Genomic DNA, 23,023 nt, shown 5'->3' with positions numbered 1-23,023 from the left:
AGCAGCCTTATTATAAGACAATATTACAGACATCTGATCAGCTCTATTTATAATGATTATCACTTAATATCGGTTTTTGATTTACCCCTTCCTCCTATTTCCTGAAGAACATTGTTTAGTGTCCCTATTTTCTGTAACATTTGAGTTTCTTCCTATTTGCCTTCCAGGCAGTCTGTCTGTCCAGCCAACTGCAGAGGTGGGAGGTCCAAGTACAATTGATTCATGATGTCCCACTGCTAACATCAGCAAACTTTGGTGATTGAAGCTTTACCATGTCCTTGGCCCATTCTTATCCTCATTTGCTCCTTCCCACTCATAGCAAGAGATCCACTGCCACTCACCAAGGTGTTCATCAGCCGTTGGATATTAGCCTACAGCAAATCCGAAACATGCTTCTGTTAATAGACAACTGCCTCATCCCAGATTCTAAATGCACAATAAATGTTAACAGTGTCTGCAAATAATTTCAACATCTTCAATGCTCACACCCTCTTCAGAAATGCACTATAACACATTTTGTCTTGTTTTATACAATACTCTTTCAAATATTTTATGGCAGTAGTGTCCTTGGCGTACTGGAGTATAATTAGTGGAATTCAGTTTAAGATGTAATCTGAAAGCTCAGATCCCAAAACCTTGTACTAAAATAGGAATTTAACAGACTAAGTTACAATTAATGGAATTGGTCATTTTGTTTGGGGCTATTTATTAAGATTCCACTATTTTTATGAGTTCTCAGCTTCTCCAACATTCAGTCAGATTTTCAGAAACTTCCTGTTAACTTAATCAGATTTTCTAGTTTACCATGTCTGAATTGAGAAAGAAATACTGTTGTATTCTGTAGAAATCAGGGAAAAAATAGTTAAATTGCTAAGAATCAACATTGACCTTTGACATTAGTTAGAAATGAACACACTGGCTAAATAGTTGCACAACACGGATGAGGAACAATCGTCTTTATTAACTTCCTCATTTACATTAACAGACAGTGGCAGTTTGAAATGGAAATAATTTGTCAAGTTGCTAAATATGGAAGCAAATGTATAACTAGATGAAAATTACAGAGTTCTTACCACTGTGCCACTTTGACACATGAATCTTAGTTGTTTAAGGAGTCAGCTCACCTGTTAGTGGACAATAACTATTGTGCTTTGCCAATGATAACAGTATGCTGTGGCCAAAGAAAATAAAATGCCTCTCACTCAGTAGCAACACATTTTATCACACTTTCCAGTAGAGAACACAGGGATAGATATATTTTAAGTTAAAGCATGCTATGGTCTCACATTTTATTGATACAAGACCAAAAAAAAATTATCAGTATGAACTGAGTTGTTCTGAATGGATCAATTTTGTATGTTTCTGTGTATCTTTATAAGTATCAGCTGTTCATTCTTGGATGAAATATTAATGTTGATTGTTTTTCAGATATGAGTAAGGTCAGCATTTAAAATCAGGAACTTGTTCTTTCATAATCTGACTTGATCGGTGTTTCATGCATTCCCAACTTCACTCAACCATCGGTTTATAACAGTTGTGTAATCCCCTGTTCTGTGGTGGGATGTTTTTCTTCTATTTGAACACTGCCTATTGCCACTCTTTAGGTTTGCAGTATTCCACACCTTACAAAAAAAGCAACTGGCTGCTTTCAACCAACACCACTGAAGTTTAAAGTACAACATAAATTTATAATCAACGTATGCATTCCATACACAACCTTGAGATTCATTGTCTTGTAGACACCCACAGCAAAACAAAAAAATAAAATAGAATCCTCAAAAACACACACATAACGGCGAGCAATTCACATCCAATGTACAACAGAGGACAAGTTGTGCCTATAATAAAAAAAACAAATACTGTAATGCATAGGATACCAGTTGCAGAGTGCTTGAAAGTGAGCCCACAGAGACCACTCCACCCTCCAGATCTTAACTGATTTTTATAGGAGCGCCATTGAGAGCACCCTGACAAGTTGCATCTCCATCTGATATGGGAGCTGCCGAGCATCAGACTGGAAGTTGCTACAAAGTACTCTGAGGATCATAGGGGTCTCTCTACCATTCTTCAGGGACATTTAACAGGAGTGCTGCATTCGCAGGGCTCTTAGTATTATCAGGGATCTCACCCATCCATCCAGCACCTTCTTTGACTTTGTACCATCAGGCAGGAGACCCTGATATATAAAATCAAGAATAGTCAGTATGGGGAACACTTCCTTCCTTCAGGCCATTGGGCTTCTGAACTCACTGCTGCATCACATTCAAAATATCACAAAACCTGTTTAGGTGTCAGATCTCTCAGTGGGAGAGCATTTTGGAGATAGTGATCATAATTCTATCTCCTTTACAATAGCATTGGGGAGCAATAGGAACAGACAAGTTAGAAAAGCGTTTAATTGGAGTAAGGGAAATTATGAGGCTATCAGGCAGGAAATTGGAACCTTAAATTGGGAACAGATGTTCTCAGGGAAAAGTACGGAAGAAATGTGGCAAATGTTCAGGGGATATTTGTCTGGAGTTCTGCATAGGTATGTTCCAATGAGACAGGGAAATTATGGTAAGGTACAGGAAGCATGGTGTACACAGGCTGTAATAAATCTAGTCAAGAAGAAAAGAAAAGCTTACAAAAGGTTCAGAGAGCTAGGTGATGTTAGAGATCTAGAAGATTATAAGGCAAACAGGAAGGAGCTTAAAAAGGAAATTAGGAGAGCCAGAAGCGGCCATGAGAAGGCCTTGGTGGGCAGGGTTAAGGAAAACCCCAAGGCATTCGACAAGTATATGAAAAGCAAGAGGATAAGACGTGAAAGAATAAGACCTATCAAGTGTGACAGTGGGAAAGTATGTTTGGAACTGGATGAAATAGCAGAGGAACTTAATGAATACTTTACTTCAGAATTCACTATGGAAAAGGATCTTTGTGATTGTAGTGATGACTTGCAGCTGACTAAAAAGCCTGAGCATGTAAATATTAAAAAAGAAGATGTGCTGGAGCTTTTGGAGAGCATCAAGTTGGATAAGTCACCGGAACCGGATGAGATGTACCCCAGGCTGCTATGGGAGATGAAGGAGGAAATTGTTGAGCCTCTGGCGATGATCTTTGAATCATTAGTGGGGATGGGAGAGGTTCTAGAGGATTGGAGGGTTGTGGATGCTGTTCCTTTATTCAAGAAAGGGAGCAGAGATAGCCCAGGAAATTATAGACCTGTGAGTCTTTCTTCAGTGGTTGGTAAGTTGATGGAGAAGATCCTGAGAGGCAGGATTTATAAACATTTGGAGAGGTATAATATGATTAGGAATAGTCAGCATGGCTTTGTCAAGGGCCGGTTGTGCCTTACGAGCCTGATTGAATTTTTTGAGGATGTGACTAAACTCATTGATGTTGGAAGAGCAGTAGATGTAGTGTATATAGATTTCAACAAGGCATTTTATAAGGTACCCCATGCAAGGCTTATTGATAAAGTAAGGAGGAATGGGATCCAAGAGGACATTGCTTTGTGGATCCAGAACTGGCTTGCCCACAGAAGGCAAAGAGTGGTTGTAGATGGGTTATATTCTGCATGGATGTCGGTGACCAGTGGTGTGCCTCAGGGATCTGCTCTGGGACCCTTACTCTTCGTGATTTTTATAAATGACCTGGATGAGGAAGTGGAGGGATGGGTTAGTAAGTTTGCTGATGACACAAAGGTTGGAGGTGTTGTGGATAGTGTGGAGGGCTGTCAGACGTTACAGCAGGACATTAATAGGATGCAAAACTGGGCTGCGAACTGGCAGATGGAGCTCAACCCAAGTAAGTGTGAAGTGGTTCATTTCGGTAGGTCAAACATGATGGCAGAATATAATATTAATGGTAAGACTCTTGGCAGTGTGGAAGATTAGAAGGACCTTGGGGTCCGAGTCTATTGGATGTTCAAAGCAGCTCCGCAGGTTGACTCTGTGGTTAAGAAGGCGTACGGTGTATTGGCTTTCATCAATTGTGGAATTGAATTTAGGAGCCGAGAGGTAATGTTGCAGCTGTATAGGACCCTGGTCAGACCTCACTTGGAGTACTGTGCTCCATTCTGGTCGCCTCACTACAGGAAAGATGTGGAAACCATAGAAAGGGGGCAGTGGAGATTTACAAGGATGTTGCCTGGACTGGGGAGCATGCCTTATGAAAACAGGTTGAGCAAACTCGGCCTTTTCTCCTTGGAGCGACGGAGGATGAGAGGTGACCTGATAGAGGTCTATAAGATGATGAGAGGCATTGATCATGTGGATAGTCAGAGGCTGTTTCCCAGGGCTGAAATGGCTAGCATGAGAGGACACAGGTTTAAGGTACTGGGGAGTAGGTACAGAGGAGATGTCAGGGGTAAGTTTTTTACTCAGAGAGTGATGAGTGCGTGGAATGGGCTGCCAGCAACGGATGTGGAGGTGGATATGATAGGCTCTTTTAAGAGACTTTTGGATAGGTACATGGAGGTTAGAAAAATAGAGGGCTATAGGTAAGCCTAGTAATTTCTGAGGTAGGGACATGTTCAGCAGAACTTTGTGGGCTGAAGGGCCTGGATTGTGTTGTAGGTTTTCTATGTTTCTATGTAAATCTGTTCTGTACCTTACAATAGTTAATTTTGCACTTTACTTTGTCTATTTATGTGTAATTCATCTCTATCCTTACTCTCCTAAGTTGTTGTCAGTGAAATGTGTGCTATATGTACTACTGTGCTTGACACACTGGTTCAGAGAAATGTCTCGATTAACAGCATACATGTATATAGTGAAATGCCAAGAAACTTGACAGTGTCTGTTCAGCACTGAAGCAAGTGAAGCCGGTTCAGAAACTCGTGGCTGCAGGGCATGAACTGTTCCAAACCTGGCAGCATGGGAACCATTACTCCTGCACCTCCCACACAAAGGTAGTGGTGAGAAGAGTGGGAGTCAGGGCAAATGCAGGTGAAATAGGCTTTTCAAGATGGTGCTGGTGATATACAGCAACATTTTGTAGGAAGCTCACCAAACTGAGCAATTCATATGTGAGAATAATTCCCTGCCTGAAATGCTTTCCTTACCCTTTAAGATCATGTGATTTCAAGCCAGTGTTCTATTTATTTTTTTCATCTAAATTACTAATATAGGGAACACAAACAAGAGTAAATCTGCTGAAAATAAAGTAATACAAGCAAAATGCTAGAGGAACTCAGCAAGCCAGGGAATGTCTGTGGAAAAGAGTAAACAGTCAATATTTTGGGTAAGACCCTTCATTAAGAAGGGTGAAGGGTTTAATGAAGGTTCTCAGCCTGAAACATGGACAGTTTATTCCTTTCAATAGACACTACCTGGCCTGCTGAATTCCTCCAGTATTTTGTGTGTGTTACTAATACAGTGAACAATTGGGTGTACAATGGATGAACTCTGTTATATATCACTGATCCCTATTTCCCACTTGGAAAAAGTGGTAAAACCACTTATTCCGCCTTTTTGCTTCCTGGCTGCCAGTCAGCTTTCTTTGTATGACAGTACATTAACCCTAATTCCATACACATTAACTTCAAACACTAATCTATCATGTAAGACTTTGTCAGAAGTAAGCCTTCTGGAAATCCAAATACACCACCTTCACTGGATTTCTCCACTCACTCTACTGTTACTTCTTTAACGAGTTTTCATGAATTTGTCAAACATAATCAGCCTGCAATGCCCAACTTTGTTTCTTCCTTGTTTTTGGAATTATTTGACAAGTTCATTAGAATTCTTTAAGGAATTTGCAAGCAGGTTAGATAAAGCAGAGTCAGTGGATGTTGATTCGTTATCAGTGGATTTTCAGAAGGCCTTTGACAAGGTGCTGCACACAGAGCTGCTAAACAGAATAGTACTAGAGGCAAGGTACCAGAATGGATAGAATATTGGCTGACAGGCAGAAATCATGGATTGGGGATAAAGGGATCCTTTTCAGGATGGTTGCTTGTGACAAGTAGTGTTCCAAGTGTTCATGTTGGGATTGACTCATGTCCCAACATTAATGAACTTGATGGAGGAACTGATGTCAAATTTTCAGAAGATAGCAAAATAAGCAGAGAACAATAGTGTCACAGTGTCAGGGAATCCACATAATTACTTGGATAAGTTAGAAAAGTGGGCAAAAAAGTGGACAGAACATCACATATGGAAGTATAAGCTTATGCATTTTGGTGGGAAGAATCAATGGGTAGTTTACTTTCTAAATGGGAAGAAAATTCAGAAATCAGAGGTGCATAAGGACGTAGATTAAGATTCCTTTACAGTTTGCTTCCTGGTTCAGTCAGTAGTACAGAAGGCAAATGAAATGTTAGCCTTTGTTTCTAGAGGGATGGAATATAATAGCTAAACGTACTATATTCCTTAGGCTATACAAGGTCTAGTCCCGACTGCATTTGTAACATTTGAGAAATTTAGGGCCCTGTGTCTAAGGAAGGCTGCATTGGCCTTGGAGAGAGTCCAGAGGAGGTTCACAAGAATTGACATATGAGAGCTTCTGATATTTCTGGGACTACACTCGACGGAATTCAAAAGGATGGGGGTATCTCATGAAACCTAGAAGATACTGAAAGACCTAGAAAAAGTGAATACAGGGAGAATGATTCCATTGGTAGAGAGTCTGGGATTTTAGGGCACAGCCTCAACAAAAAGAACCTTCCCTTTGAAACTAAGGTGACAAGGAATTTCTTCAGCCTGTGAATGATGAATGCATGGAATTCGTTGCCACGTAGGGCTGTACGGTTCAAGTCACTGGGTGTATCTATGGTTGAGATTGACAAGTTCTTCATTGATAAATGGTTAAAGGTTACATACAGGGAGAACGCTGGGAAATGGAGCTAAGAAAAATAATATCAGCCATGATTGATATACTCTATAGCAACTCATGCAGGATCAAAATAAAAGTTGGGAAATGATGGTCAATTCATCCACTGTGTCTGGTCACTTCCCAAAGTATTGTGAAGTGTAGATTATCAGAACCTAGATACACACCCAGTGGCCACTTTATTATGTACAAATGTACGTAATGAAGTGGCCATTGAGTACATGTTTGTGGTCTTCTGCTGCTGCTTCATCAACTTCAGTTTGATGAGTTCAGAGATGCTCTTCTGCACACCATTGTTGTAACATATTGTTGTTTGAGTTCCTGTTACCTTCCTACCAGTTTAAATCAATCTGACCATTTTTCTCTGACCTCTCTCATGAGCAAGGCATTTTTTGCCACAGAATTGCCACTCACTGGATTTTTTTTTTGTTTCTCGCATCATTAACTATAAACTCTATAGAGTGTTATGTGTGAAAATCCAAGAAAAGCAGCAGATTTTGAGATACACAAAACTTCTTGCCTGGCGCCAACAATAATTCCAGGGTTTAAGTACTTAGATCACATTCTGATGTTTGGTCTGAACAACTGAGCCTCTTAGCCATGTCTGCATGCTTTTATGCATTGAGTCGCTACCACATGATTGGCTGATTAGATATTTGCATTAACAAGTAGGTGTACAGGTGTTCCTAATACAGTGGCCACTGAGTGAATATTGGCTTCCCATGAATTTCCCTAATTCCTTGTTCTTCCCATTCCTCGCTCTTTCCAGATCTTCTACTCCGAATGTTTTCTCTTTGACTCTAGTTATGGATTGCAAACTTGAAATTCTCTGCAAGGTTGAAAAGATTGTCTCTAGTGTTTTATTGAAGTGCGCATGAACAGACCAATAACACTCAAGTAAATTTGTTAAATTATATATATCTCCTTCACACATCCACATGCAGCATGATTTTGAGCATTCTTATCTATCTTAATAATTCTATTCAAAAAGATTTTTCGATGCATTCAATGTAAATGTGCAAGCATTCCCTGTCTTGTCAAAACTATGTTTTCCCATTTGACCAAGTATGGGACTAACCTGCTGTTCTGTATTATCTACACTATGATAATCACCAAAATTGTTTCTAACTACAATTAATTTTGCACATAATGAATTTTTCTTCTCTCTTTCTTCACTCTTAAGTTCAGTGTATAAATATGATTTATTGTGATCTTCTCTAACTCACTGTCAATATGGCCAAATGTATGAAAGATATCCAGATATTATATTTCTGCTTTGTGACTTGTGTTTGTAATGATTCTTTGCCTGGTTATATAACTTGACAGTGCCATCATAGATTATAAAGTTATAGAGTCACAAAGCACTACAGCACAAAAAGAGGCCATTTGACCCATCTAGACTGTACCAAACCGTTGATCTGCCAAGCGACATCAAACTGCACCTGGACCATAGCTCTCCATATCCCTCCCATCCATGTACCTATGCAAATTTCCCTTAAATGTGAAATCATTCCTGCATCCACACCTTCCATACTTTCAGTGCCCTTTGAGTGAAGAAGTTCCCCTCGTATGTTCCCTTAAATATTTCACCTTTCACCTTTAAGCCATGACCTCTAGTTGTCATCTCACCCAACCACAGTGGAATAAGTCTGTTTATATTTACCCTATCTACACTCCTCAGAGTTGTCTAAACCACTATCAAATCTCCACTCATTCTTCTACATTCTAGAGAATAAAGCCCTAACCTATTCAACCTTTCCCAATAACTCAGGTCCTCAAGTACCTGCAACAATTAGTAAATTTTATCTGCACTCTTTCAATCTTATTTACATCTTTTCTGTAGGCAGGTGACCAAAACTGCACGCATTTCTTTAAATTATGCCTCACCAATGTCTTATACAATTTCAACATATCCCAACTCCTGTACTCAGCACAATCGATTTATGAAGGCCAATGTGCTCAAAACTTTCTTTATGGCCCTATCTATCTGTGACACCACTTTCAAGAAATTATGGATCTGTATTCCCAGATCCTTCTATTCTACCACACTCCTCAGTGCCCTACCACTCACCATGTAAGACCTACCTTGGTTGGTCCACCCAAAGGGCACCACCTAATACTTGTCTGGATTAAATTCCGTCAGGTGTTTTTCAGCACAGCTTTGGGCTTGTCCAGATCCTAGAGCAAGCTTTGATAGTCTTCATTGCTGTCCACTACACCCCCTATCTTGGTGTCATCAGCAAATTGTCAATTTAGTTTCCTAGCAAACACCTCCTCCTCTGATGTTCCAGAAGACCAATTTTGTCCCTTGCTATCCTTTTGCTCTTAATCTATCTGTAGAAGACTTTAGGATTCTCTTTCATCTTGCCTGCTAGAGCAATCTCATGCCTTCTTTTGGCCCTCCTGATTTCCTTCTTAAGTGTTCTCTTGCATTTCCTATATTCCTCAAATACCTCACTTGTTTCTACCTGCTATACCTGTTATTTACTTCCTCCTTTTTTAAAACCAAGGCCTCAATATCTCTTGAAAATCAAGGTTCCATATACCTGTTATCCTTGCCTTTTACTCTGACAGGAACATACAATCTCTGGACTCTTAAAATTTCACTTTTGAAGGCCTCCCATTTATCAAGGATATCCTTGCCAGAAAACAAACCTATCCCAATTCACACTTGCCAGATCCTTTCTGATACCATTAGAATTGGCCTTATGCAAGTTAGAAACTCAATCCAAGAACCAGACATACTTTCTATAATTACTTTGAAACCGATGGCATTATGATCACTAGGTGCCAAGTGCTCCCTTACACAAACATGTCACCTGCCCTGTCTCATTCCCTAATAGCAGATTTAGTATCGCATTCTCTCTAGTTGGGACTTTGCTACTGATTAAGGAAACTTGCTTGAACACATTACAAACTCTTACCCATCCATTACAGTTTTGGAGTCCCAGTCAATACGTGGAAAGATAAAGTCACCTACGGTCACAACATTGTGTTTCTTGCAACAGTCTGCGATCTTTTATAAATTTGTTCCTCTAAATCACATGGACTGTAGGTGGTCTATAATATAATCCCATTAACCTGGTCATCCCATTTTTATTCCTCAGTTCTACCCATAAAGCCTCACTAGATGTGCTCTCCAGTCTGTCCTGACTGACTACTGCCATGACATATTCCCTAATTATTAATGCTATCCATCCCCCTTTAATCTCTTCAACACATCTAAAATAACGGTACTGCAGAACATTGAGCTGCCAGTCCTCCCCCTCCTACAACCAAGTCTCACTAATGGCTTCATTGTCATAATTCCACATTGTGATCCAAGCCCTCAGCTCATCTGCCTTTCCTACAATATTCCTTGCATTGACAGCTCAGAAAATTAGTCGCACCATGCTCAACTTTCTGATTCCTGACCTTGTATGTGGGCTTAACATCATCTTTCTCCTCAGCCATTCAACCACTCCTGTTCGGGTGTTCTAGTTCCCATTGTCCTGCATTCTAGTTTAACAACCCTCACCCTCCATACAGCTCCAGTCTACCTTTGTGCAAAGTCAATACACGTGGAGACACAAGGAACACAAATACATTTATTAAAAGTTTAGTTCCTTCAAAATTTTACATACATTTTGTTGCAACCCAGAGAGCACTCAGTCCTATGCCTCTTAAAGGAGTATGAGCCTTAAAGAAACAAATACTGTTCACATCTAATAATGGTTTTACCATATTACATTTGGTAAATTCTCATCAAAAGAAGCAAACACACCTCTAATATTGATGAGAAATCTTGAATTCACATCAACCTTTGCATTCTGATCTTTTTTTTAACATATACTGTACACTGTACATCTAGAATAATCTGATTGAACAGCATACAAATAAAATATTTTTCTGCATCTTGGTACATGTGAGAGCAATATACCAATCACCAACCCTGATGCTTGATACTTCCTCATTTCCCTTTAATTTTCTTTAGTCCTTCTATAGCAGTCATTCTGTTGTAGTCAAGCCTTTGAACGTTTTTTCCTTTTAAATTGCCTTTATAAGTGCTCTATTTTACATATATCACATAGTAACTGACAGCACCACTCAAAATTATTACCTTGTAAAAGAAAAAAGAAAATGCATCATTCATTTAGCAATGTGATACAATAGAAGTTTTATTTTTCCTCTTTAATTTCTCTCTTTCTTTTAAGTAAGAGGGAGATTGCTTTCTCTCCTAAAAATAAAATGGAAATTGCTTTATTTACATATAATTAGTGGCAATATGTGACCATTTTTGTTTCAGGGACTGACACTTGAATATCTGGTTGCCTTTCAGCTTCTGTCTGTTGCCCTATTCAGTTGGTACCCATAGAAATCTAGAAATAGCTCTGGCCTTTTAGGTAGCAGCAACACTGAACTGTGCAAATAGTTGATCATTCTTGGGCAGCTGTGCTATTTCCTTGTTTTTTTTTGTACTTTGCAATTAGAGCCACTTGGAAGGCAGGTCAGAGGAATAATCTGCAGGTGATTTGACATTTTTGACACTCCAGTGTGGACAATGTAAATAGCATGGTGTCCCAGAATGTACTGCACTCCCTTATCACTGACAACTTGTGTTTTTTGTGTTCAGATTAAGTTATCAAATGTTACAATTCTGAAAAATTTGTTGAGTCAATTGGAAAGTTACCACTAATGCTCAATATAGCTTGTATAATGGAGTTGCATTTTTACATAGCATTTTCAGAAATTATGAGAACATTTTCAAATTCAAAAAAAAATTCTTACTTCCAAGAAATCTGTCATAAGTTGAGGCTTAGTAAGCCTACTTCAGAATTATGTAAAATCAGTACAGGTTTCCATGAAAAACATGTCATAGAACAGTTCCAAGGGATAGATTTCAATTCCCCAAAGCAAATAACTAAACAATTTTATTTTATATTCTGACCAGTTCACTCATATCACCATAAACAAAATGTTGGATGAACTCAGCAGATCAGGCAGCATCTATGGAAATGAATGATGAGCGTTTCAAGCCAAGACCTTTCTTCAGGACTGGAAAGGAAGGGGGAAAACACCAGAATAAAGAAGTAGAGGGAGGGAAAGAAGGATAGCTAGAAAGTGATAGGTGAGGCCAGGTGGGTGCAAAAGGTAAAGGACTGGAGATGAAGGAATCTGATAGGAGAGAGGAGTGGTTAAAAAAATACCTCCCCCTCTCACTCCTTCTATTCACCTATCTCACCTGTAACATCTCACCTTTTTATCACTTTCCATTGGTGTCCCTTCTCTTTCCTTTTCTCCTGTGTTCGACTCTCCTCTCCTATCAGATTCCTCCATCTCCAGTCCTTTACCTTTCCCACCCACCTGGCTTCATCTATCACCTTCCAGCCATCATTCTTTCCCTCCTCCTACCTTTTTATTCTGGCATCTTCCACCTTCCTTTCCAGTCCTGAAGAAGGGTCTTGGCCCAAAATATTGATGTTCATTTTCATAGATGCTACTTGATCTGCTGAGTTCCTCCAGCATTTTGTTTACATTGCTTTAGATTTCCAGCATGTGCAGAATTTCTTGTGTTTGAGTTTATTCATGTTAATTGTGCTATTTCTGCATAGATGACACCATGTTTACCATCCTTTGAATCACCAACATTCTGAAAGAGAAGACAGAATAAACATTTGTAAAGGTGATCTATCTTTAGACATTTTTCATTAAAGAACAATTTATAAATTTCCAGCATCAAGTAAAAAATAGTTCAATATTTGTTCAATAGGAATTGATTTACTTACAATTGTTGATTTGCCCTGCATGTCATGTCTGCTACCTGTGATAATTGCAAACACCACAATTAAAGATAATATTAATTAGTATCATTTATAAAATACAACTATCCATTTTGTGTTACCTTTGCCTTATATAGACAGTAGGTCAACAAAGGCACAAATTGACTTAGTTGCCATCTCTGAGAGTCAAATCCAAACTAACTATGGCATTTACACAGTGAAGCAAGTGAGCTAAGCTCTTTCATGAATGGCACTATATGCTGATGAGTTGTTAGGTGTGTATTTTTCAAGGGAATCCAAAGATCAGTTAATTTTTTGGGATATCAAAATTCCAAGAATATTGATAATGGAAGATTTAGCAAAGATCATCATTCCTTCCTTATTTGCTTCACTTATCATTCTCTTTATTGCTCATATTCCAGTACCTGAAGCCCTTTGTTCTGTCCACTTATCACCTCCCAGCCTCTGTCTCTACCACCACCTTTCTCTCCTCCCAACTGGCTGCATTTGCTCATCAACCTCTCCTAACAGTGACAATGGTAAAGCACTGGTATTTTCTGATTAAGATATCCCCGTGGTTAGGTAGAGAATGGGTTGTAAATGGTTGTCTCTCTGATTAGAGGACTTTGACTAGTGGTGTGCTGTAGGGATCGATGCTGTGTCTTTTTATTGTTTGTTCCTTACCTTATCTCCATTCCCACCCATTGCCTCCCTCTAGTGCTCCTCCCCCTATTGTTTCTCACATGGCCTTCTGTCTCTTTCATCAATCAACTTCCCTCCTCTTTACTTCATTCCTTCCCTTCCAAGTTTCACCTATCACCTGGGGTTTCTCTCTCCCCCTCCCACCTTTTAAATTCACTCCTCAGCTTTTTTTCTCCAGTCTGGCCAAAGAGTTTCGAGTCAAAACGTCAACTGTACTTTTTTCCATAAATGCTGCCTGACCTACTGAGATTCTCCAGCCTTTCATGCGTGATGCTTGGATTTCCAGCATCTGCAGAGTTTCTGGTGTTTATCATACCTACTAATCACTAATTGTGGTACAACATCATCTAACTTGTCCCATATACAGTGTGTATTCAAATATAACACTTTCATCACTCTTTTCAATTTTGCCCCAGTTAATTTAGTAATTGAGGTACTGTAGTATTGTAGAATCACAGGGCAGCACCACACAGAAACAGGCCCTTCTGCCCATCTTGTCTATGACCCCTGTTTCCATCCAAGCGGTCAGTGTGGACATGGTGGAGGATTATAAATACCTGGGGATGTGAATTTACAATAAACTGGACTGGTCAAAGAACACCAAGGCTGTCTACAAGAAGGGTCAGAGCCGTCTCTATTTCCTGAGGAGACTGAGGTCCTTTAACATCTGCCGGACGATGCAGAGGATGTTCTACGAGGCTGTGGTGGCCAGTGCTATCATGTTTGCTGTTGTGTGCTGGAACAGCAGGCTGAGGGTAGCAGAAACCAACAGAATCAACAAACTCATTCGTAAGGCCAGGGATGTTGTGGGGGTGGAACTGGACTCTCTGACGGTGGTGTCTGAAAAGAGGATGCTGTCCAAGTTGCATGCCATCTTGGACAATGACTTCCATCCACTCCATAATGTACTGGTTAGGCACAGGAGTACATTCAGCCAGAGACTCATTCCACCAAGACGTAACACTGAACATCATAGGAAGTCATTCCTGCCTGTGGCCATCAAACTTTACAACTCCTCCCTCGGAGTGTCAGACACCCTGAGACAATATGCTGGTCCTGGACTTATTTCCACTTGGCCTAATTAACTTATTATTAATTATTTATTTATGGTTTTATTGCTATATTGCTATATTTCTACACTATTCTTGGTTGGTGCAACTCTAACGAAACCCAATTTCCCTCGGGATCAATAAAGTATGTCTGTCTGTCTGACCTGCACCAGGATCATCGCTCTCCAATACTCTCGCAGGCAGGTTTCTTAGAGCTGTGTTGAAGGGTTTAAAGTATCTTGGCAGGAGGATAGAAAATGGAGTGAAGGGACTCAGGACAGAATGGATAGTAAAAAGACAAAGATAGTGTGCTGTTGGGAAGGGCAGGCAGATGACAGGGCAAAATCACAGCAAGCAGAATGAGTATCAATGCATTAGGGATGCAGGATCAAAAAAGGTAGAAAATACAGTACTCAGAGTGTTCTATCTCAATGCACAGAGCACTGTATAAGAAATAAGGTGGATGATCTTGTTGCTCTTTTACAAATTGTTAGATATGATGTTGTAGCCAAAAATGAATCAAGGATGAAGGATGATTGCAGTTGGGAGCTAAATATCCAAGGTTACACTTGTATCAAAGGGATAGGAAGGCAGGCAGAGGAGATAGCGTGGCTTTGCTGATAAAGAATGGCATGAAATCATTAGAAAGGTGTGACATAGGATCAGAAGATGCTGAATCCTTTTGGATTGAGTTAAGAAAATGTGAAAGTAAAAGGACCCTGATGGCAATTAGATACAGACCTTCAAACAGTAGCTGGTATGTGGACTACAGATTACAATGGAAAATAGAAAAGGCATGTCAAAATGGAAATGTTATGATAGTCATGGGAGATTTTAATATGCAAGCAGATTGGGAAAATCAGGTTGGTAATGGATTTCAAGAGAGTGATTTTGTTGAATGCCTATGAGATAGGTTTATAGAGCAATTTGTCATTGAGCCTACTAGGGGATCAGCTATACTGGATTGGGTGTTATGTAATGAACCGGAGGTGATAAGGAAGCTTGAGGTAAAGGGACCCTTAGGAGACAGTGATCACAATATGATTGAGTTCAACTTGAAATTTCATAGGGAGAAAGTAAAGTCCGACATAGCAGTATTTCAGTGGAGTAAAGGAAATTACAGTGTATGAGAGAGTATTTGGCCAAAGTAAGCTGGAAGGAGATGATGGCAAGGATGACAGCACAGCAGAAAATGCTTGAGTTGTTGGGAAAAATGAGGGAGTTGCAGGACAGATGTATTCCAAAAACAAATAAAAACTCAAATGGCAAAATAGTACAACCATGGCTGACAAGGGAAGTCAAAGCTAATGTAAAAGCGAAAGAGAGGGCATAAAACAAAGCAAAAATTGGTTGGAGGCTAGAGCTTTTAAAATGCAACAGAAAGCAATTGAAAGAATCATTAGGAGAGAAAAGATGAAATATGGAAACAAGCTAGCAAATAATACTGTATCAAGGTCAACAGAAAGTAACCTTTTCAAGTATATAAAAAATAAAAGAGAGATGAGAGTGGATATAGGATGGCTAGAAAATGAGGCTGGAGAAATATTAACAGGGAGACAAGGAGACAGCAGATGAGCTAATTAAGTATTTTGTATCAGTCCTCTCTGTGGAAGACACTAGCAGTGTGCCAGGTGTCGAAGGGTGTGAGGGAAGAGAAGTGAGTGGAGTTACTATTTCAAGGGAGAATGTGCTCAAAAAGCTAAAAGCCATAAAGGTACATAAGTCAACCAGACCCGATGAACTACAGCATAGGGTTCTGAAAGACGTAACGGTATAGATTGTGGAGGTATTAGTTATAATCTTTCAAGAATCATAGGACTCTGACGTGTTTCTGGAGGACTGGAAAATTACAAATGTCATTTCACTCTTAAAGAAAAGAGGGAAACAGCACAAAGGAAATTATAGAACTGTTAGCCTGACCTCAGTGTTTGGGAAGACATTGGAATCAATTGTTAAGGATGAAGTTATTGAGTATTTGGTGACACATGACAAGATAAGACAAAGGTCAGCATGGTTTCCTCAAGGGAAAATCTTGTCTCATAAACCTGTTGGAATTCTTTGAGGAGATTACAAGTTGGACAGATCAAGGGGATGCAGTGGATGTTGTATATTTGGATTTAAAAAGGCCTTTGACAAAGTGACAGACATGAGGCTGTTTACCAATTTAAGAGCCCATAGTATTACAGGAAAGTTACTGGCATGGTTAGAGCATTGGCTAATTGGTAGGAGGCAGCGAGTGGGAACAAAAGGATCCTTTTCTGGTTGGCTGCCATTGACTAGTGTTCTATTACAGGGGTTGACCACCACTTGGGACTATTTCTTTTTATGTTGTATATCAATGATTTAGATGATGGAATAGATGGCTTTGTTGCCAAGTTAGCAGAAGATATGAAGATTGGTGAAGGGGTGAGTTGTGTTGAGAAAACAGGAAGGCTGCAGAAGGGTTTAGGCAGGTTAGGAGAATGGACAAGAAAGTGGCAAAAGAAATATAATGTTGGAAAATGCATGGTTATGCACTTTGGTAGAAAAAATAAATATGCAGACTATTTTCTAAATGGGGAGAAAATCCAAAAATCTGAGATGCATAGGGACTTGGGAGTCCTTGTGTAGAACACCTGAAAGGTTAACTTGCAGGTCAACTCAGTGGTGAGGAAGGCAAATGCAAATGCACTGTTAGCATTCATTACAAGAGGTCTAGAATACAAGAGCAAGGATGTGATGCTGAGGCTTTATAAGGCACTAGTGAGGCCTCCCCTTGAGTAGTGTGAACAGTTTTGGGCTCCTTACCTTAGAAAAGGTGTGTTGGCATTGGAGAGGGTTTAGAGGAGGTTCACAAGGATTATTCTAGGAATGAAAGGGTTATCATATGAGAAACATTTTATGACTCCAGGTCTGTATTCTATGGAATTCAGAAGGATGAAAGTGATCTCATTGAAACCTTTCAAATGTTGAAAGGCCTAGACAGTGTAAATGTGGAAAGGATGGTTCCCGTCATGGGGGAGTCTAAGGCAAGAGGGTACATCTTCAGGAAGGAGGGTGTCAATTTAAAACAGACAACACATATAGATTTCTTTAGCTAGAAGGTGGTGCATTTGTGGAATTTGTTACCGCAGGGTGATCTGGAGGCCAGGTCATTGGGTATACTTATGGTGGAGATTGACAAGTTGTTGATTGGCCACGGCATCAAAGGTTATGGGGAGAAGGTTGGGCAGTGGGAGGAAACGAATCAGCCATGATTGCCTGGTGGAGCAGAATCGCTGGGCCAGAAGGCCTAGTACTTCTCCTTTATGTCTTATGGTCTATAACCCTGCCATGTGTATATTTGTACTTGTCCAAACTTGTTGAAATGTTTCAACTGAAACCGCAAGTATCACTTCTGCTGACAAGCCAATCCACCTTTGTGCCACTTTCTGCATGACAAAGTTCCCTCTCAATTTCCCCTTTTGTATTTAACCTTTCACCCTAAACCTTTGACCTCTATTTCCAGTGTCACCCAAGGTCCGTTCTGTACTCCTCATAATTTTGTATACCTCTATCTAATCTCCCCTTATTCTCTTACTCACTAGGGAATAGAGTCCTAACCTCTTTAACTTTTCCTTATAATTCATGTCCTTAAGTCCCAGCAACAGTCTCCTGTGAAGTCTCTTAACATTTTATCATGGTAAGGAAAGACAAATTCAGTTTACCTTTGTCATATTCAATATCAAATTGAAGTGCTCGGTCTGCCTTTTATGCTTTCCTGTTACTTGTTTCAAGTTCTGCAATCTCAATGCAATTTCTAATAAGTTGGGGCCATGTGTACAGTGCTTTTTTTCAAATTCCATATTGTGTTTCTATTTATGCATGCAAATGAGTGTATTTATCAAAAGGAAAATTAGTAAATGAGCTTTTTGATTACATGAGCATACAAACAGTGCCTTGGTTTAACATCTTATCTGAAAACCAGCACTTTCGGCCATTATAACTGTTTCCTATGTTTTATTATTCTTAAAGGGATTAAACCAATGACCTTCTGACTCAGAGAAGCATGTGTAACTGGTTGTGCCTCTGCTGCTAACTTCCTGATGAGGTACATGGTGAGTTGCTTTAAACCAGTGTCTTCTGAGCTGTTCAAAGGAGACTAACAGCACTGAATTTTCTTGCCCAGCACTAACTGTCTGGAAAGATAAAGCAAAAATGAAAGAGAAAATTGAAAAAAAATGTTTTCATTACCTGATGTTTCATTTTTAAAGTATATATCCCCATAATGAATAGCTTCTTCTGTGTCTGCAGAGACAAGTAATATAAAATTTACATAATGCATACATTGGACTTAAAATGGAAATGTTAATGTCAGACAAACAAGCATTATTCATGCTTCTAAAAATAGAAAATCAAATAGTTAATGTGTAGTTATCTTAACAGTTTAGCAAAGAGTTTTAACCCTTCTACTTTACTGGTTTCCCTCCCTCAATCATAGCATTAACTGAAAAAACAACACACACAAATTGCTGGTGGAACGCAGCAGGCCAGGCAGCATCGATAGGAAGAAGTACAGTTGACGTTTTGGGCCAAGACCCTTCATCAGGACTAAAAAAGCAGGTCTCAGCTGAAAGTTGACACTTTTCCATATTCAGCTCTGTAAATGTTTTGTCAATGAAAAGAACACAATGAAGGCCAAAGTGGGCCTTGTACCCAGATTTCTTTTTTCAAAATTATACTGTTGTCAAATGGGTTCTGCCTCATGTACATAACTAACTTGGAATAAGAAAAAATGTAATTAATCACATTTTCTTTTCCAGTATATTTCTCTTTTACTTCCATCTCTGCAATGTGTCATTATGCTGTATTTCTACAAATACCAAGAGTTTTCTGGCTTCCAAACCAAAGGCCAAAGTTGACTGGACGGATAGCCTAGCAGAAAAGACAGTGGAACAGCAATGGCAGGTATTTTTGGGAATAATGCACAAGGTGCAAAATCAGTTCATCCCCCGGAGAAGGAAGGATTCAAAGGGGGGAAAGGGGCCACAGTGGTTGACAAAGGAAGTCAGAGATTGCATAGCATTAAAAAAAAGGAAGTATGACAGAGCTAAGGTGAGTGGGAGGACAGATGATTGGGAAGTTTTTAAGGAACAACAGAACTTAACTAAAAAGACAATACGGGGAGAAAAAATTAGGTATGAACGCAAGCTAGCTAGGAATATAAAGGAAGATAGCAAAAGCTTTTTTAGGTATGTGAAGAGAAAGAAGATAGTTAAGAACAATGTTGGGCCCTTGAAGAATGAATTAGGTGAAATTGTTATGGGAAACAGAGAAATGGCAGAAGAATTTAATGAGTACTTTAGATCTGTTTTCACTAAGGAAGACACAAGCAATCTCCCAGATGTATGGATGGGCCAAGGACATAGGGTAACAGAAGAAATGAAACAGATTGACATTAGGAAGGAAACGGTGATGAGAAGACTGATGGGACTGAAGGCTGACAAATCCCCAGGTCCAGATGGTCTGCATTCTAGGGTACTAAAGGAGGTGGCCCTGGAAATTGTGGATGCATTGGTAATCATTTTCCAATGTTCCTTAGATTCAGGATCAGTTCCTGAGGATTGGAGAATGGCTAATGTTATCCCACTTTTTAAGAAAGGAGGGAGGGAGAAAACAGAGAACTATCGACCTGTCAGCCTGACATCGGTGGTGGGAAAGATGCTAGAGTCCATTACTAAGGATGAAATAGTGGCATATTTAGATAGCAGTGATAGGATTGGGCCAAGCCAGCATGGATTTACCAGGGGTAAATCATGCTTGACTAATCTGTTGTTCGAGGATGTAACTAGGAAGTTAGACGGGGGAGATCCAGTGGATGTAGTGTACCTCGATTTTCAGAAGGCATTTGATAAGGTCCCACATAGGAGATTGGTGGGTAAAATCAAAGCTCAGGGCATCGGGGGGAAGACATTGACATGGATAGAAAACTGGTTGGCAGATAGAAAGCAAAGAGTAGCGGTGAATAGGTGTTTCTCAGAATGGCAGGTAGTGACTAGTGGGGTGCCACAGGGCTCGGTATTGAGACCACAGCTGTTTACAATTTACGTCAACAATTTGGATGAAGGCATTGAAAATAACATCAGCAAATTTGCTGATGATACTAAGCTGGGTGGCAGTGTGACATGTGATGAGGATGTCAGGAGAATTCAGGGTGACTTGGATAGGCTGGGTGAGTGGACAGATACTTGGCAGATGACGTTTAACGTGAATAAGTGTGAGGTTATCCACTTTGGGAGTAAGAACAGGAAGGCAGATTATTATCTGAACGGTGTAGAGTTAGGTAAGGGAGAAATACAAAGAGATCTCGGAGTCCCTGTTCATCAGTCACTGAAGGTGAATGAGCAATTGCAGCAGGCAGTGAAGAAGGCTAATGGAATGTTGGCCTTTATTACAAAGGGAATTGAGTACAAGAGCAAGGAAATCCTCTTGCATTTGTACAGAGCCCTGGTGAGACCACACCTGGAGTATTGTGTACAGTTTTGGTCTCCAGGGTTAAGGAAGGACATCCTGGCTGTTGAGGAAGTGCAGCGTAGATTCACGAGGTTAATTCCTGGGATGTCTGGACTGTCTTATGCAGAGAGATTAGAGAGACTGGGCTTGTACACGCTGGAATTAAGGAGATTGAGAGGGGATCTGATTGAAACATATAAGAACATTAAGGGATTGGACAAGATAGAGGCAGGAAATATGTTCCATATGCTGGGAAAGTCCAGTACCAGAGGGCATGGTTTGAGAATAAGGGGTAGGTCATTTATGACAGAGTTAAGGAAAAACTTCTTCTCCCAGAGAGTTGTGGGGGTCTGGAATGCACTGCCTCAGAAGGTAGTGGAGGCCAATTCTCTGGATGCTTTCAAGAAGGAGCTAGATAGGTATCTTATGGATAGGGGAATCAAGGGATATGGGGACAAGGCAGGAACCGGGTATTGATAGTAGTTGATCAGCCATGATCTCAAAATGGCGGTGCAGGCTTGAAGGGCCGAATGGTCTACTTCTGCACCTATTGTCTATTGTCTGTTGTCTATTGTCTATTGCTTTATTCCTTCAGCCTGAATAGTGATGGGAATCTAAATGATTAAGTGAAGTCTCAAAGTCAAGTGTGCTCCTGACATCCATGTTTACTCCTTCAGGCATACTTTATTCATTTTCCCATCTACGAATGACTGGAGAATGTGAAATACCAAGATTGTGAAGTACCAAGAATTTATACTGTTGCAGAAGAGTAGTAGCAATTTGAGAATGTAAGGCAAAAGCAGACACCAAACAAATTTACAACAATCTGACCTTGGGAGGGTAGAGGAACATCTGAAAGGCCATCTAATTCAGGCCTTTGGTGCAAGTGAAGGAACTGTCATGACAGCGGAAGCTTGCAGGAAGTTTCAAGAAACTTCAGAATAGAATTATCAGTGTTGACATTCAATTTACAATTATAAGTGTAAGATATTGTTGTTTGGTAAGGAAAATTTGGAATGGAATTAAAAAAATAATCAAAGGAGTCCAGGAACTAAATACGTAACTCACTAAAGATAGGGTCACAACTTAATAAGGACAATGAATATATTGTTGACAGGAAGTGAACTTTCACCAAATGTTAGTTTGACCACATTCAGGCATTGTATTAGAAAGGTAAATGGAGAAGGTACAAAATTTGATAAGGATGATTTCAGAAATATGAGGTGATAGTTTTACGAAATGATGCAGAATACTGGAATGTGTAAATGAATAATAAGTAGTGAGAGGCCAATAAAGATTTTTAACATTCTGTACGGTTTTGCTTGGATATTGTACTTCTGAAAAAGATCAAAACTGGAGACCATCAGTATAACATATGATCATACAGCTTTACAAAATCAGACATTACCTATGATTGTTCAGACTTCATGACAAATATATAGGGCTTCCAGTACAAAATATGAAATTACCTACAAAAATTTTATCTCTGTGAAATATGGCAGAGTCTTTATTTTAAAAATGCTGAGATACATGTGATGTAACCTGGGGTCATTGGGTGCTTTGGGTCTTTCAACATCAGACCATCTCACCCAGGTGACCTGGCCAGGGTAGATCAGGTCCTGGCTTGTTTCTCAGCAGCATTGGTCCATGAGTTACACCTCTTGATCCAGAGCCATCTTGAGGCTTCTTCAGCAGCCTCTGTTATGGTGCTGATGGTTCTTTTCTTAGCAGCCCCCATATTGCCTATGAGAGAGCAGGTTCTGCACAGCATGCAGCCAGCAAAACCCCAACATTCCACCTCTATAAGCTTGCATTGTGTGGTCCAGGCTGACTCTGGCACTGCTCTACCTGCTGATGCTGGTTTGACTTTCACATGCTCAAAATCATCCTCAACCTCTCATTTCTACGGGCAGAAGTTTCCATTAGCTTCAAAGAAGCAGCAATCATACCAGTACCTAAAAAGAATAATGTGCTGCCTTAATGACTATCACCCGATAGCACTCTCATTGACAGTGATGGAATGCTTTGAGAGGTTGGTCATGACTAGACTGAACTCCTGCCTCAGCAAGGACCTGGACCCATTGCTATTTGCCTATCGCCACAATAGGTCAATGGCAGATGCAATCTCAATGGCTCTCTACATGGCTTTAGACCACTTGGACAACACAAGCACATATGTGACGATGCTGTTTGACTACAGCTCAGCATTTAATATCATCATTCCCA

The 23,023-nt window shown here is 39.9% G+C and overlaps 1 protein-coding gene across 4 annotated transcripts in view; it reads right to left on the bottom strand.

Annotated features, from left to right (window-relative positions):
- Nucleotides 1–12,265: 12,265 nt before the first annotated feature.
- The window catches only part of LOC140739576 (uncharacterized), a 56,601-nt gene continuing 45,843 nt past the window's right edge, over nucleotides 12,266–23,023 (bottom strand). For all 4 annotated transcript variants that reach the window (XM_073067968.1, XM_073067970.1, XM_073067969.1 and 1 more), the window contains 3 exons: nucleotides 18,539–18,592; nucleotides 12,582–12,616; nucleotides 12,266–12,445 (listed from right to left, as the gene is read on the bottom strand). In XM_073067968.1, coding sequence (XP_072924069.1) covers nucleotides 12,380–12,445; nucleotides 12,582–12,616; nucleotides 18,539–18,592 — 155 coding nt within the window. In that variant the 3' untranslated portion in view covers nucleotides 12,266–12,379. The remainder of the gene's footprint in view (nucleotides 12,446–12,581; nucleotides 12,617–18,538; nucleotides 18,593–23,023) is intronic.

The sequence above is a fragment of the Hemitrygon akajei genome, chromosome 15 (assembly GCF_048418815.1).
Source record: "Hemitrygon akajei chromosome 15, sHemAka1.3, whole genome shotgun sequence".
Taxonomy (NCBI): Eukaryota; Metazoa; Chordata; class Chondrichthyes; order Myliobatiformes; family Dasyatidae; genus Hemitrygon; species Hemitrygon akajei.
The sequence above is the reverse complement of the archived record's forward strand: the minus strand, read 5'-3'. Positions and strand labels throughout refer to the sequence as shown.